This window comes from Mycteria americana, chromosome 8 (assembly GCF_035582795.1).
Source record: "Mycteria americana isolate JAX WOST 10 ecotype Jacksonville Zoo and Gardens chromosome 8, USCA_MyAme_1.0, whole genome shotgun sequence".
Lineage (NCBI taxonomy): Eukaryota > Metazoa > Chordata > Aves > Ciconiiformes > Ciconiidae > Mycteria > Mycteria americana.
In genome coordinates, this window is record NC_134372.1 from 44952950 (window position 1) to 44967339 (window position 14390).

General features: G+C 43.8%; 2 protein-coding genes across 4 annotated transcripts; both read left to right on the forward strand.

Annotated features, from left to right (window-relative positions):
- The first annotated feature begins 285 nt into the window (after window positions 1-285).
- On the forward strand, window positions 286-4102 carry LOC142414048 (arylamine N-acetyltransferase, liver isozyme). Its single transcript, XM_075510900.1, has 2 exons — window positions 286-343; window positions 3208-4102. Exon 2 carries the CDS (start codon window positions 3213-3215, stop codon window positions 4098-4100), a length of 888 nt encoding a protein of 295 aa, XP_075367015.1. The 5' UTR covers window positions 286-343; window positions 3208-3212; the 3' UTR covers window positions 4101-4102.
- A 1770-nt stretch (window positions 4103-5872) lies between these two features.
- LOC142414049 (arylamine N-acetyltransferase, pineal gland isozyme NAT-10) lies at window positions 5873-11421 on the forward strand. 3 transcript variants are annotated; one of them, XR_012776964.1, is made up of 3 exons: window positions 5873-6008; window positions 8501-10932; window positions 11336-11421. XR_012776964.1 is itself a non-coding variant. In XM_075510901.1 (2 exons), the coding sequence occupies exon 2, from the start codon at window positions 8506-8508 to the stop codon at window positions 9376-9378; it is 873 nt and encodes a 290-aa protein (XP_075367016.1). In that variant the 5' UTR covers window positions 5873-6008; window positions 8501-8505; the 3' UTR covers window positions 9379-11415. The 3 variants fall into 3 exon arrangements, 1 of the variants encoding a protein (XP_075367016.1); XR_012776965.1 differs by having other exon boundaries at window positions 11339-11421; XM_075510901.1 differs by having other exon boundaries at window positions 8501-11415.
- Window positions 11422-14390: the final 2969 nt, after the last annotated feature.

Sequence of the window (14390 nt, forward strand, 5' to 3'; positions counted from 1 at the left end):
AGGGCTTCAGTTCTCAATCAGTAACGTGAGAGGTTAAAATCTACTCAATATTGTAAGCAATTTGTGGACTGGATCATTTTCAGGCTCTGTACAACACAATGAATTGCATGACAGGGCTTTCTACACATATGCCAATACAAATAAACCAATAAAATCATCAGAATATAAATTATTATAAAGAAGAAACTCTCTCCCCTCTTTTCCTGCTCTGCTGGAGGATAACGCTGTCCTTGCCAGGCAGTAAAGGCAGCCTGGACCTTTAAGAGCAGCAGTTCCCAGTACAACTCTCCCTGGGAACTTTGGAGCAAACCAGGGTGGAGAGCCCGAGCTCGCTGGCTGAGAGGTAAGTGCCCGAGTGTCTGATCTTTAACTTCATCCTGCAGCTGTGGATCAGCCTGTTTGGAAAAGCCCACCCCTGTCTGTCTGCATACCATATTGTAGGCATACTAGCAAAGTATAAATTACAGCAACCCCACGGCTTACAGCATGCGTTGCATTGCAAGGATGTTGTCCAAGTACAAAGATCAAGTGCTCGAGACTTAAACTAACCCCTTTAGGCTGAGCCAGAGTGTATGAAAAACCCAGCTCCTGACTCGCAGTGTAGTTTAAAATTAAGCAAATGGTATAGGCATGTGCAAGAGGATCCAACCTTGGAAGCCTCTCGTGAATTTTAGCAGAGAAGAACTATTCAGTCTAATTATGAAAGGACACGGCGATCCCCAGGGAGGCTTGCAGACAGGCAGAACTAACGTCTGAATCTCGCTACCCACCACGCTGCTCCTGCAAACACGCACGAATGCTGAATGAAGCTCGGCTGTTGCGGGAGCAAAAGTAAACAAGGCTGAGATCTGGACTGAGGCTTAAGATATTTGGCAACCTGGTTTTGGAACGCAAACTGTCCCCTGGGCAAGGGCTTGCCCGCTGCTGCAGCGCTGTTGCTAGTGCAGTGGACGGTTGCGCCGAGAAGAAAAGCTGCCTCCGGGAAGGCGAGGGAGTAAACACTGGTTTACGTGAATGCTCCCTAACGCCAGTGATTTTGTACTGCAGCTTTATTACACTTAAACCTCTTTAAGTATTCATTAAGATGAGAGCCCATTTTGTCAGCCACGACGAGGCTGTCTCTACTACATAGACTTTAAATTGATGAGGCCAGAGAAGGGGCAGCTGGGGAAACTGAGGCACAGGCTGCAAATTTCCCAAAATATATTTTCCTGAAGCCTCATTGCCAGCACCCCATGGAGGCTCTCGATGGGGAGGTTGGTCATGGCTGGAAGAGGGGACCTGGTTATATGCTGCACTTTCACTGGGGTGATGGGGACACCCAGACCCAGGAGACCAGTTATAGAGAGGGCATCAGGTCTTCTGCTGCTGGCCCAGAGCAGGGACTGATCGGTTTTTACTTGAAAGCAAATTCCAAGCGTATCAGACCCACCAGGCTAACGGACTCTCTTGGGCCCCTCCTGGTCACAGAGGTTCAGCTGGACACCATCACAGGGAAAAGATGTTTCTATCTGGCTACACAAAACGGCTAAAAGTGGGAATAGAAAGAAAAAAACGAGGCAGAGGACCAGAGGATGAGCTTGTCAGCATACACGTGCGCTGTCTGTTGGGGAGGGAATGGCTTTCTACAACCGGCGTTTCCAAGGAGATCCTGCCAGAGATGAGTGCCCTTGTCCTAAAAAAGGGATGGAAAAAACCCATAAAATGCAGTATCAAAGACACATTACTGTTTTTTCATGTAGCCTCTTTGGGTCCTTTTGAAGTGAAAATGTTTATTTCTTATTTCCTTATTGGGATAGTCCTCTGTTTTATTACATTTTCCTGTGTCTTTGCATCAGCCAGTCTGAATCCTGCTACCACTGCAGATCAGGAGCAATACAACTAAGTCAAGTGAGTTGTGCTGCTGGCATCAAAATTGGGGTTAAAGTTTAGATATTGGGTCCTCTGACGTGCTCACCTGCTGGGTGGGGTTATTTCCACCTATGTATTTGAGGCGGGACTTTCTAAAGCTCCCAGCACTCGCTTGAGCGCTGGCATGGGCATCGGGTCTGAGCGCTGGCATGGGCATCGGGTCAAACCGCTGGTCACTCCTAGGTGAGCAGTTGGACCAAAGCTGCGAATAGTTGCTGGAAGGTAATCTCTCCCATCTCACCTACATCAAATGATTTTTGGAAAATCCTCCCAGGGAACGTGCAACCGATTTCAAGGAGCAAGAAATCCTCAGACCTTTTGGAAATTGATACAGTCCTTAGCAGATTGTGAATCATTCTGGAAAACAAATATCCTTGCATGGAAAAGAGATCCTTGCAGATACCAGATGAGTCAGTGGATTAGAAGTGTTATAGGGAACCTTTGGCATCTTGGCCACGCAGCCAGTGCCAATGACAGTCTCTTTCTGCTAATGAAAGGAAAGGGGATCAGAGACATGAAGACACAAAATATACCCAATACTCTGAGCTGAAACTAAGGCCTTTGGTTTGTAAAAGATGGTAAAAGAAACCAAAAGCCGATGAGTACGCCTTGAATGTATTCTTAATAATTATCAATTCCTCTGCCCCTCAGGTTAGAAAAATTAACAGTTCCTTCCTTTCAACAGCCAGGGTCAAAGCTCTGTCTGAACTCCACAGGGAAACTAAAGAGATTAAGGAAACAACAATCTACGTCACATGGAAGCCTGCCTAAAATGGTGACACACTGAGAGGCTAATCCCAGTTAGCTGAAGCCATGAATGTAAAGCCTTCCAGTTAAATTACCTGTGGGATAAATACAGAATTGCTTACCTGTTACGGTAAAAGAAATTGCCGTGACTTTTATGCCAGTGTGGTCTAGCAGCTTTTCTGCAAACCTGTTGTTTGTCAGTTTTATAAACTTTTTGTCATGTGGGACCCTCACCCAGGGCCAGAGATTCTCTTGTGCCACGTGCCATGTCTTCCAATAGGAAAGACATCCACCTGGGTTGAAGGCAACATCTGAGAGAGAGAAAGCATTATTGTCACCTGCTCCTATCCTCATCTCTTTTTTAAGAAATACAGATGCACAGGCAGGTCTAGCCTGCATTCATCTTCTATCAAGGGCACAGGTTTCTTTCAAATCCTCAACAAAACGGCCTAGGCTATATTTGCAGGCTGGTTAACCTGTGCTACACAGATAGGAGTGAACCCCTTGACAGCCGCACAACCGTAACTGGCTATTTTTCTGCTCACACAGGCAAAATGAACATTCAAGAGTATTTCGCAAGAATTTCTTACAACGACTGCCATAAGGATGCAGACTTGCAAAACTTAACAGTCATCTTCCAGCATCACATCCAGGCAATTCCTTTTGAAAACCTCAGCATGCATTGTGGGGAGACCATCGAACTGGATTTACAATCTACTTACAATAAGATTGTGAGAAAGAAACGTGGTGGATGGTGCCTAGAAAGCAACCACCTTTTATTTTGGGCCTTGCAAGAATTAGGGTATGATGTCTGTATTCTTGGAGGACATAGTTATGAACCAGCAGAGAGGGCATACACTGCTGAGATAAATCATATCCTACTGAAGGTGGTGATCAAGGGAAATTCCTACATAGTAGATGCTGGGTTTGGCGGTGCCTACCAGGCGTGGCAGCCATTGATGTTGATTTCTGGGAAGGATCAACCCCAGATCCCCGGCATCTTCCGCTTCATAGAAGACAACGGCACCTGGTACTTTGAGAAAGTCAAAAGGAAGCATTATATTCCCGAGCAAAGTGTTCCTTTCACTGATACTCCAGAGCTGGGGAATATCAGAAAAATATATACATTCACTCTAGAGCCACGACATATAAATGACTTTCAGGAGCTAAACGCATACCTACAAGTGTCTCCAGATACCATACTTCAGAAGAAGTCAATCTGCAGTCTCCAGACCACGGAAGGGCTTTATGCCTTAGTTGGATGGACCTTCACTGAGATGAAGTATAACTACATGGAGGATGTGGACCTGGTGCAGATCACAACTCTTACAGATGAAGAGGTTGAGAAGACACTGAAAGACAAATTCAGTATAGTGCTGGAGAACAAACTCGTACCAGTAAACGTTCGTGGCTTGCCACCTAATTTGGTGGATACTATCTAATTCTAACACTGTGCTAGATGCAACTTTAAATATCCAATAGAAAAAGTTCTAAAATTAACATTAATAGCATTAATCTGATTCTAAAGTTGAGTTAGTCAGATGAACACAAAGCTTGGTAAATTCAAGTACGGTGCTAATTAACTGCATACACCAATGGCATATTTTTCCTTAAGCTTCTCCTTCTTTAGAAATTGAGACATCTTACTACCTCTAATTTGCTCATATGGAAATTGCTTTTTGACTCCATAACATTTTGTTCCACCTCTCTGGATCTCATTTTATTTCAGATACATTTTGTGGCAAAGGAGACCAAAATGATACATAAGGAGAAGCTGTGTTACCATTTTACACAAAAGACCTCTGACCCTTTTTGGTATTATTTCCAGTCTTCTTCTCAGCAGAGTTTTACAAATTATTCACTTCCTTTAACAGTCTGAAATAGAAAGTTGAGCTGAATTTGGCTTTCAAAGACTTCATAAAAAAAAGAAAGGTTAAGACTTTCTCAAAACAAGCCACTATTAGGTGCTGATTAGCTTATGATGAAATAAGTTGAAAGACTTGAGTCCTATTCCCTTACCAGAAATTGAGTTATAAGTGAGCTATTTATGCAAGGGCACTTAAAAAACCCCAAAAGCTCTCTAATTTTGAGTGTCCAGTTTTTCTGAGTCTGATTTTTCTGTGTCTCTGAAATAGAAACAAAATCAATAGAAGCTGAGACGATTCAACAGTTCTTAAAAATCCGGCTTTTGGTATCAAAAATGGAAACAATCAAAATTAGATCAACCTTTGCAAACTATAATCTAAACTTCTGGAGTCTAACCTTCTCGCTATGTCAAGTGGGCATGACAGTGTTATAGACAAAACTCTTCATATTTGTTACAAACAGTATTCTGCATAAAAGCTACCTTAAATAAGTAATACTGCAAATGCGAAAGAAAACACTGGGAAGTTAGGACACGCCACTGGTGTGGTTTCACAGCATGTTATATGTAACACAAAAGCCTTTTACTTTTACGATACCCGTGGCAGGTACTGTACAAGATGTGTCATGAAAGAGGGCGGCAGAAGAGCATTGGTCCTCAGCCAAGGAAAAGACTTTGATGCTCGTATTAGCCAACCACACAGACTCACGGGGCACCTGATGTGCCTAAAACCAGGCGCTTTCCCAGTCTAATGTGCTCTATGCCTTCCCAAAAGGGACCTTCGACTTTCCACCTCCCTCAAATGAAGAGCAGACATGCTTAACAGGGAAAGAATTAAATAAACAGCCCTGCAACGCTTTGAAGATGCAGAAGGCCAAGTTTTAGAGAGGAAATGCATTACTTTGGGCAAATAAATATTTGTCATGGTATTCGTTAGGTGTAGCAGCTCCAAAATAACTACCCGCTGCAGTGGAAGCTTTCAACAGATCAAAAAAGTTCCTTTGTGAGCAAAGAAGGGTCATTTTGTGCATCCGCGGAGCCTGGAAAAACGCAGCCTGCAATACCTTGGCAATTCGGTGCATCCGCAAAGAAGCAGGTGACTATCCTCCACCGCGAAGTGCTGGCTTGCAAAAAACCCAATAATTTAATTAAAAAAAAATATGGAACCATTTGCGACTGTCTACTGTAATTATTTTACATGGAAAACAAGTTCAGTCTGGTCTTTAACCAGGCGAAAACATAAACATCTACTAATAGAGAAGAAACAAAGTTTAATTTGCTCATGGATCAGTGAAGTCCAAAAATGTGCATTCATTTTGGGTGGACTCTGCCCTTTCTCCGCATTTAAGATTCAGGAGTGAGGGCCAGCGGAGCTTAAAGAGACCCTCGCAATTTGTACCCACTCCTGGCTTTACTGACTGCTGCCCCAGTAACAAATAACCCAGAAGCTGAATACACCAATAAATAAATAAGGCTATTTTAAGAGGTAAGTTTATTTTCTTAAAAAAACCTCCAAAAACCCCAAACAATGAACTTGGTTTATTTATGATGGTAAAGGTCATGGGCAATAACATAAGCAGTATTCCCTTTAGGAAAAATGTTGTAAAAATGTGTGGATATAGAGCTAAAATATCGCCTGCTACACATGGGCTCTTAAAAAGGGCAAAAAAATGATACTGCAATTTCATTTCTTCTGTCTTTCTGCTCCTCAGGAGGAGATTCTCTTGACTATGAGAGAGATGCTTTTGTTTAGATACAATCGTTGATACAAATTTAGAACTACAAGCTCTTGTTGGAAGTTACTCTTTTAGATTTTTAACTTTATTTAAAAATATTGCAAAGGCAAAGGAAGCCAAAAAGCAATCTAATAATCAATAGAATCGGCTTTATGGGAATAAAATTACAGTCCTTTAAAAACAACTTAAAAAAAAAGAAATTACAAACTGTGGTTTGCATAGCCCAGAAAGTCCATGTGCTGACGTATTAGGATAAAAGTAGACAGATAACGTATTTTAACAGGGGAATTGCTGATAGTGTGTATAGTCCTGTAAAAGAATATTTTTGCATGAACACCTTCATTTGCACATTTAGAAATAGTTCTTTAAAGTTCTTTTGCTGATGTTTTTCTCTGCATAAATCATAGCCACGTTTGTGGGACTACCTTTTTAGTATCTAGCTTTTCATCTGATCTGCTCACAATTCAAAAGAACTGTAGCTTTCATCTCCTACAGTCAAGATCTAACGCTGATCAATCATATTATGGAGTTGCAGAGAGAAATTACAAATAATAGAAACTTGAGAACCAGCTTTATGCTGGTGTGATCTATTTAGCATTCACAATTTGAGCCATTAGGATCAGATAAGACTTGGGTTCTGTAAATCAAAAGAAAGAAGTGACAGAAGTCTTATGTTCTACTTAACAAATATTACGTTGAGAATATCCCCCAACAATACACTTAAATATCACTGGAAGCTCAATTCCTTTCTGTAGAAGATAACATGCAGTTTTTGATGGGACTCTCCATTCACTTTGGACAGCTGCTTCTATACCATGCATATGCACATCACGAATCTGTCACTGAAAATCATCTTGAGAAATTCTAGTTTGCAGTAAACAGCCAACGGTTCACCGCTGAATTTATCTGAATACAATAGTCTTCCCGAGTCATTAATATTAAGTGTCTAAACCTCAGCTTACTGTATGCACAAAAGATTTCCAAGTAGCTTTGTGGGTTGTCAAGAAGCTCAATATTTGCAGTAACTCTAGACTGCTAAAATGCTTAGTGCTTTCTTTGCAAAGGATCAAGCCTTCAAAACGTTTTGTGCCCAGCTCCATACCCAAGCAGACGATCTACAGTGTGTTTTACAAACAGTATCTATCAGATCCTTACAGAGCATCCAGTTCATAACGGTGGCCAGCAGTCTGTGATGGGCTGTTGCCAAAGCCAGACGACTGTGTGCGACTTTCCGTGGTATCAGAAGGCAGAAAATAAGTTGAGTAGTTCCTCATCCAGCAATTTTGCTCATGAGGAGTTGTGCCAAAGCAGGCCAGGAGGCTGGCACTGCTGGAGGCAGGACAGACCAGGACAGACCTCACTGTATGAGGCTTTGGTAAGCCTCAGTTACGCCTCCTCTGGACTGAGTAAAGTGAGTTTTGAGCAAGGCCAGGGTTAGAGAGATGTAAAGCGGCCCCTGTCCATTTTCAGGGCCCCCTGCGAGACGTGGGGCACAGCGGGGAATAGAGATGTGCTCTTCGTCTTTTAGGTCACTCACCTCCATTCAGATTCATTATTCCAACACCAAAATGAGTTTGTGCAACACTCAGAGCAGACAAGAGGCTCAGTGGTCTGCGACTCTTGCAAAGGTCAGAGGGTTTTTTCAGTTATAATTATCTGAATAAAACTTGACACTTTACAAAATGTGCAGGGAGTATCATTTTCACTTTTTGTAAGTGGTGAAAGAGCGACGTGTACCGAACGAGCAATTCATTTACCGTCACGGAGATCAGTGGCAGACTCATGAAAAGAACATGTGAATCCCGGCTCAAATTATCCTCCCTCCAGCTGGCAGACGACACTGCTTCCCCCACTGACACTCCTTTCACTGAACAGTGGATTTAGACCGGTTTTCATGAAACCTCCTGAACGCTGCCTAACACGATCTTACATTTCTTCTTAACCCTGCTGTTACAATGCAAATACAGCACCCCCCGTTTCGCAGCCACCGCATACCAAGCTGAAATTGCATCAGCTGTTTGCCATAGGGATGACTCTAAGACAAAAAGCAAAGCCTCACGTGCGCTGCTCTTCTTTGCTCTGGGAACTGTTTGATATGAATACTTGTTACCTTTAAAAACTGCTCTGATGAGGTTCAGTAGATTAAAGCATCTTTGCTGGCAGCAGCCTGGGCATTTTTTCACAACATCATAAATCACCGATGTAAAGAAACAAAACCAAAACGCAATTCCTTCCTTTACAGGTGACATGAACCTTGAAGAGTATTTTGCGAGAACTGGCTATAAAGGTTCCCTTGAAAAACAAGATTTGGAAACCTTAACTGATATATTCCAGCACCACATCCGTGCTGTTCCCTTCGAAAACCTCAGCATCCATTGCGGGGAGAAAATTACTTTGGAGTTGGAGCATGTCTATAACAAAATCGTGCAGAGGAAGCGGGGTGGCTGGTGCATGGAAAACAACCAGCTGTTGGGCTGGGTCCTGAAACGCCTGGGGTACGACGCCAGCTTTCTGGGAGCATATGTGTTCAATCCACATCACAACGCATACGCCACCATCATGACCCATCTCCTTGTAAAGGTAGTTATCGATGGCAAAGCCTATATTGTTGATGGAGGCTTTGGTGTATCCTATCAGATGTGGCAACCGATGGAGCTTGTGTCGGGGAAAGACCAGCCCCAGGCTCCCGGTGTCTTTCGCTTCACCGAAAAAAATGCCATCTGGTACCTTGAGAAAATGAGACGGAAACAATATATCCCCAATCAAAATTTCTCTAATTCTGATCTTCTGGAGAAGAAAGAGTGTCGGAAAGTTTATATGTTCAGCCTTGAGCCACAGACAGTGGAAGATTTCCGTTTCCAGTGCACGTACCTTCAGACGTCTCCAGATTCCCTCTTTACAAAGAAGTCCATCTGCACCCTCCAGACCACCGATGGCTTTCGGGCGCTAATTGGGTGGACACTCACTGAGACCACATACAACTACAAGGAAAATATGGATCTGGTGGAATTCGTGACTCTTGAAGATGAAGAGGTGGAAAAAACACTCAAAGAGAAATTCAACGTAACCCTAGATAGAAAACTTGTCCCAATTAATGTCAAAGGATTTTACACAATCTAGATGACCAGAAAAACCTACAATAACGCTATGTATGTACAGTACCTTCCATCACTACTGTAACATTATGGGATTCTTTTGCAGACGATTGAAGGGAAAATACATTAATACCAGATTAAAGTGAATTTCACACTAGGAAAAATCAGGAATTTAAGACTCTTCTGTCAGGTAGATAGAATTATTTGCTGTGAGACGACTGCAGTTCAATTTTTGGCACAAATGTAGGATCTGATTTGAATCTGGTTATAAACTTGGGTAATAAATATGTCTGGGGAATTTTGGAGTGCCTATAGCACATAAGTAGGAGTATGGATTATTAATTGTTATATGCTGCCAACACATTTTATGGTTATTATAGGGAGAAAAGTAATCTGTGAGCATTTAGACAATGAAGTACATATTTAAAACTTCATTTTTCACAAGATCTAACCACTCGCAGATCATCTAATTTATCTACCTTTTGTACTGGTTTTGGCTGGGGTAGAGTCAGTTTTCTTCATAGTAGCTAGTATGGGGCTATGTTTTGGATTTGTGCTGGAAACAGTGTTGGTAACACAGGGATGTTTTCGTTCCTGCTGAGCAGTGCTGACACAGAGTCAAGGCCTTTGCTGCTCCTCACCCCACCCCACCAGCGAGTGGGCTGGGGGGGCACAAGGAGCTGGGAGGGGGCACAGCTGGGACAGCTGACCCCAACTGCCCAAAGGGCTATTCCACACCATATGGTGTCATGCTCAGCATAGAAAGCTGGGGAAGAAGAAGGAAGGGGGGGACGTTTGGAGTGATGGCGTTTGTCTTCCCAAGTCACCGTTAGGCGTGATGGAGCCCTGCTTTCCTGGAGATGGCTGGACACCCGCCTGCCCATGGGAAGGAATGAAGGAATTCCTTGTTTGGCTTTGCTAGTGTGCATGGTTTTTGCTTTACTTATTAAACTGTCTTTATCTCAACCCATGAGTTTTCTCATTTTTACTCCCCCCATTCTCTCCCCCATCCCACCGGGGGGGGGCGGGAAATGAGTGAGCAGCTGTATGGGGCTTAGTTGCCGGCTGGGGTTAAACCATGACAGTCCTTTTTGGCCCCCAGCGTGGGGCTCGAAGGGTTCAAGATAACAACAGGTTTGATTGGAATGTGCTAGATTGAATTTATAGCTGTTATTGCTGTTTAGCTATTAACTGAGAGGCTCCTGTGCTTGCCATGGGGCTTGCTTGCCTTACTGTATATTAGAGTCTAGTGCTCGTTAGTGGCTGCTTTTTGCTTTCACCGCTTGCTGTACCACTGTGCTGCTGATCATCTCACTCTGCTGTGCCTGGGAACATTTTGATAACAGCAGTGGCGACGTGCCTGGGCTGGCAGACGGCCAGGGCATCGCTGCTCTTTCTGTGCTGCCGGACTGGACAAGCTGGAACGCCAGTGAGAACTCAAGCCAAAGGGACTGTGACCTGTGGACGAGTCCACGTAGGAGCTGGACACCCCGAAGCGTCTGCGGCCGTGGATGAGTCCATGCTGGAGAAGGTACACCTCAAAGCATCTATGGCTGTGGATAAGTCTACACTGCAGCAGGTATACCCCTGAAGAGACTGTGGCTCATAGATAAGGCTCCACTTGGAGCAGGTACATCCCTAAGGGACTGCAGTCTGTGGGTAAGTCCAAGCTGGAGCAGGGGAAAGGGGAGGAGTTCATTGCAATGTTAAACCCAATGGTCTGGTCTAAAGGGACCAGGGGTGGAGACTGTAATGGAAATACTGTTAAATTATTGTAACCCGGGATTTGAGTTGCATGTTACAGGAATTACTATAGCAGGAACCCCTTGTTGCTAGCCAGGCTAGGAGCAAGGGGAGGAGTTCATTGCAATGTTAAACCCAATGGTCTGGTCCAAAGGGACCAAGGGTGGAGATTGTAATGGAAATACCTTTAAGTTGTTGTAACGCATGATTTGAGTTGCATGTCATGGGAATTGCTATAGCAGGAACCACCGGAGGACAAGCCCTACAAGAAGCAGTGCAAGTGCAGCAGTGACCCGACCTGAGCTGGCTTTGGTGCCCAGCAGCTTACCACCCAGTAACTTACCAGCAACACACCACCTCTCCTGTCCTGAGTGACCACCATAACAGATGGAGCCAAAGTCATGGACTAAATGAACTCAGTGGACATTTTGTGGACATTTGTGGACATTTTACGGACATTTGTGGACATTTTACAGATATTTTACAGGGGTGGTCCATAGACTAGGGGAATGATATCTGTGTATTATATCAAAGGATGGGAAGGGGGGTGGGTAATGAGAATGTATTGGATAGTGTGGGATCTGAGCATGACGTAAATGGTATGGAATAAGGGGTGGAGAATGTGCTGGTTTTGGCTGGGGTGGAGTTAATTTTCTTCACAGTAGCTAGTATGAGGCTATGTTTTGGATTTATGCTGAAAACAGTGTTGATGACACAGGGATGTTTTCGTTCCTGCTGAGCAGTGCTGACACAGAGTCAAGGCCTTTGCTGCTCCTCACCCCACCCCACCAGCGAGTGGGCTGGGGGTGCACAAGGAGCTGGGAGGGGGCACAGCCGGGACAGCTGACCCCAACTGCCCAAAGGGCTATTCCACACCATATGGTGTCATGCTCAGCATAGAAAGCTGGGGAATAAGAAGGAAGAGGGGGACGTTCAGAGTGATGGCGTTTGTCTTCCCAAGTCACCGTTAGGCGTGATGGAGCCCTGCTTTCCTGGAGATGGCTGGACACCTGCCTGCCCATGGGAAGGAGTGAAGGAATTCCTTGCTTTGCTTTGCTAGTGCGTGTGGCTTCTGCTTTACTTATTAAAGTACTCTTTAATAAGTAACTCTAAAATACTCTTCCCATTCTCTCCCTCATCCCACCAGGGGGGAAGTGAGCGAGCGGCTGTGTGGGGCTTAGTTGCTGGCTGGGGTTAAACCACGACATCTTTAATGTAAGTAAAACAATGTCATCTTTGAAAGGAGCATTAGGAGGCATAACTCTTTCACTGCCATCCTTAGACAAAGCAATAGTACAAAATGAAAATTAACATCATGTGCATCCCTTTTGTCATTGCTGCAGTAAACTGCCCAAAGTAATTTTTGGTATGTATGTATTTTCTGGTGATGCAAGTTGTATATATTGCAGCACTACTGTGGCTGACGGGCTCTAAGGAGATACCTACAAGCTTTGCTTCTCACAAGTAATCATCCTATAAAGGGTGAATGGTGCTTAAACATTCACAACTGCCTCAGATTTACTTCTATTCCAAAAGGGGTGGAAATCTTGTATTTTTACCATTGCCATTTATTTGTATAACAAAGGTAGAACAATGAAGCCAACCCCACTATGCCCTTAATTCTGCCCTCTTTGTGTATAGCAAATATGGGAATCCATACAGCTATCCTGAATGAATACCACTTAGCACAGCAGCTTTAGTGTCACAAGTGAGTTCATTCATCTGTATCAAAGTGAAAAAAATCAAGGAGCTAACCAAATATAAAGGAATCCCTTTCTTTAGAATTATTTCACAATCACATTTCCCCATTTTTTTAAAACTGTTTTTTTTTTTTTTTTTTCAAAAAGCCCAAACAAGGAAACCACTGAGAAAGGGGAAGCATTCTCAAATGCATCAAAAAAATAGCAGTAACACTGAAAAACACCCTTTCTCCCCATCTGTGATAACTGTGAGTATTGGTCAAATGTTGATTCCTCCCACTGATAGTCTACCTTTTTGCTCAGACATCATCTGATCATAAATCTCAAAAATGCTGTAAGTGTACACCTGAAAATAAAAAAAGGAAAATAAAAACATGAAGAGTTGCTGTAAATACAGCCTCCTGCCCCCAGCTGCATGTCTCCTGCACTCACCATTTCCTAAGTAAATGAGGTCTGTTCAATCTTACTATCGATCTGCTGGCCAACCCTTCCCACCACAAACTTCTTGAACCCAACAGGCCAATATTGAACAAATTTGACAGCAGTGTTGGAGTTGGTAAGTTCCTTCAAGTTCCTGGAAAAAGAGCTCGTAGGCTGATGAGGAAGACGATCACCGAAAAGGAGGCCCAGGAGCTGCTTTCTCTGCTGGGCTCAGCAGCCAACAGCTCCGTGCTGGCCGCGGTGCACGCTGGCACTTCCCTGCTGACCAGCCGTGGTGGTGGCTGATGGCCTGGGTGCACGTGGGCTTGCACAGGGACGAGGAACCAAGGGCCAAGCAGGAGGCAACAGGGGACACTGAAAGATCTTACTGAGTTGGGAACACAGTTTTTGTATAAATAATGGAACTAAGGACTTTGTTCTCTAATTTGTGTTCATATTCTTCTCATACTAAGGCCCGTTAAGGGTTTTTACCCCTTTCTAAATGATTGATCAAACCCGGGTGTTCCCGAGACCCCAAGGAACATTATGAGCTTCAAAACACTCACCACCTCCATTCTAGCTGACAGAAATTCCCATCTGCATTCACCCAGGCCACCAAACTGTATTTCTCTATGCAATGAACTACAGTTATTTTCTGGTGCTGCTGCCTCTTGTCTTGAGGACAGCCATTAACAGACTGGTTATTTTGCCTCCATACTTCTCTAGAGATGTTCCTGCTGTTGCTCCCAGGTAATTGCTCAGGTTATGCTGTGCAAGGGTTTCTTGGGCAGAAGTCTACAGACTCATATTGGCATTTTTAACTGTGCCTGCAACGATGGAACTCAACCCTGATACCCCTTCTACTATTCAGTTCTTACTAAAGATCTGCAGGGCTGCCGACGACTGAAGCTTCAACCCTCTCTCTGACTCCATCTGTTGATAACCACTCTCTGAGCGGGATTTTTCCTCTTGATGTGACAATTATAACCAGGTCCTCACTGTGCAACATCAGATCACACGAAGAAATGTCAACACATACAGCTGAGGAACAGTTTCACAGTTTAACTAAAGCTCCCCAAAAGCTGACGAAAGCAGGTTATTGAGGTGTGAATGCCAGACCCAAAATGCCTCAAAGATTTGAGATGAGAACAGTGTAAAAACAAACAAAAACAAA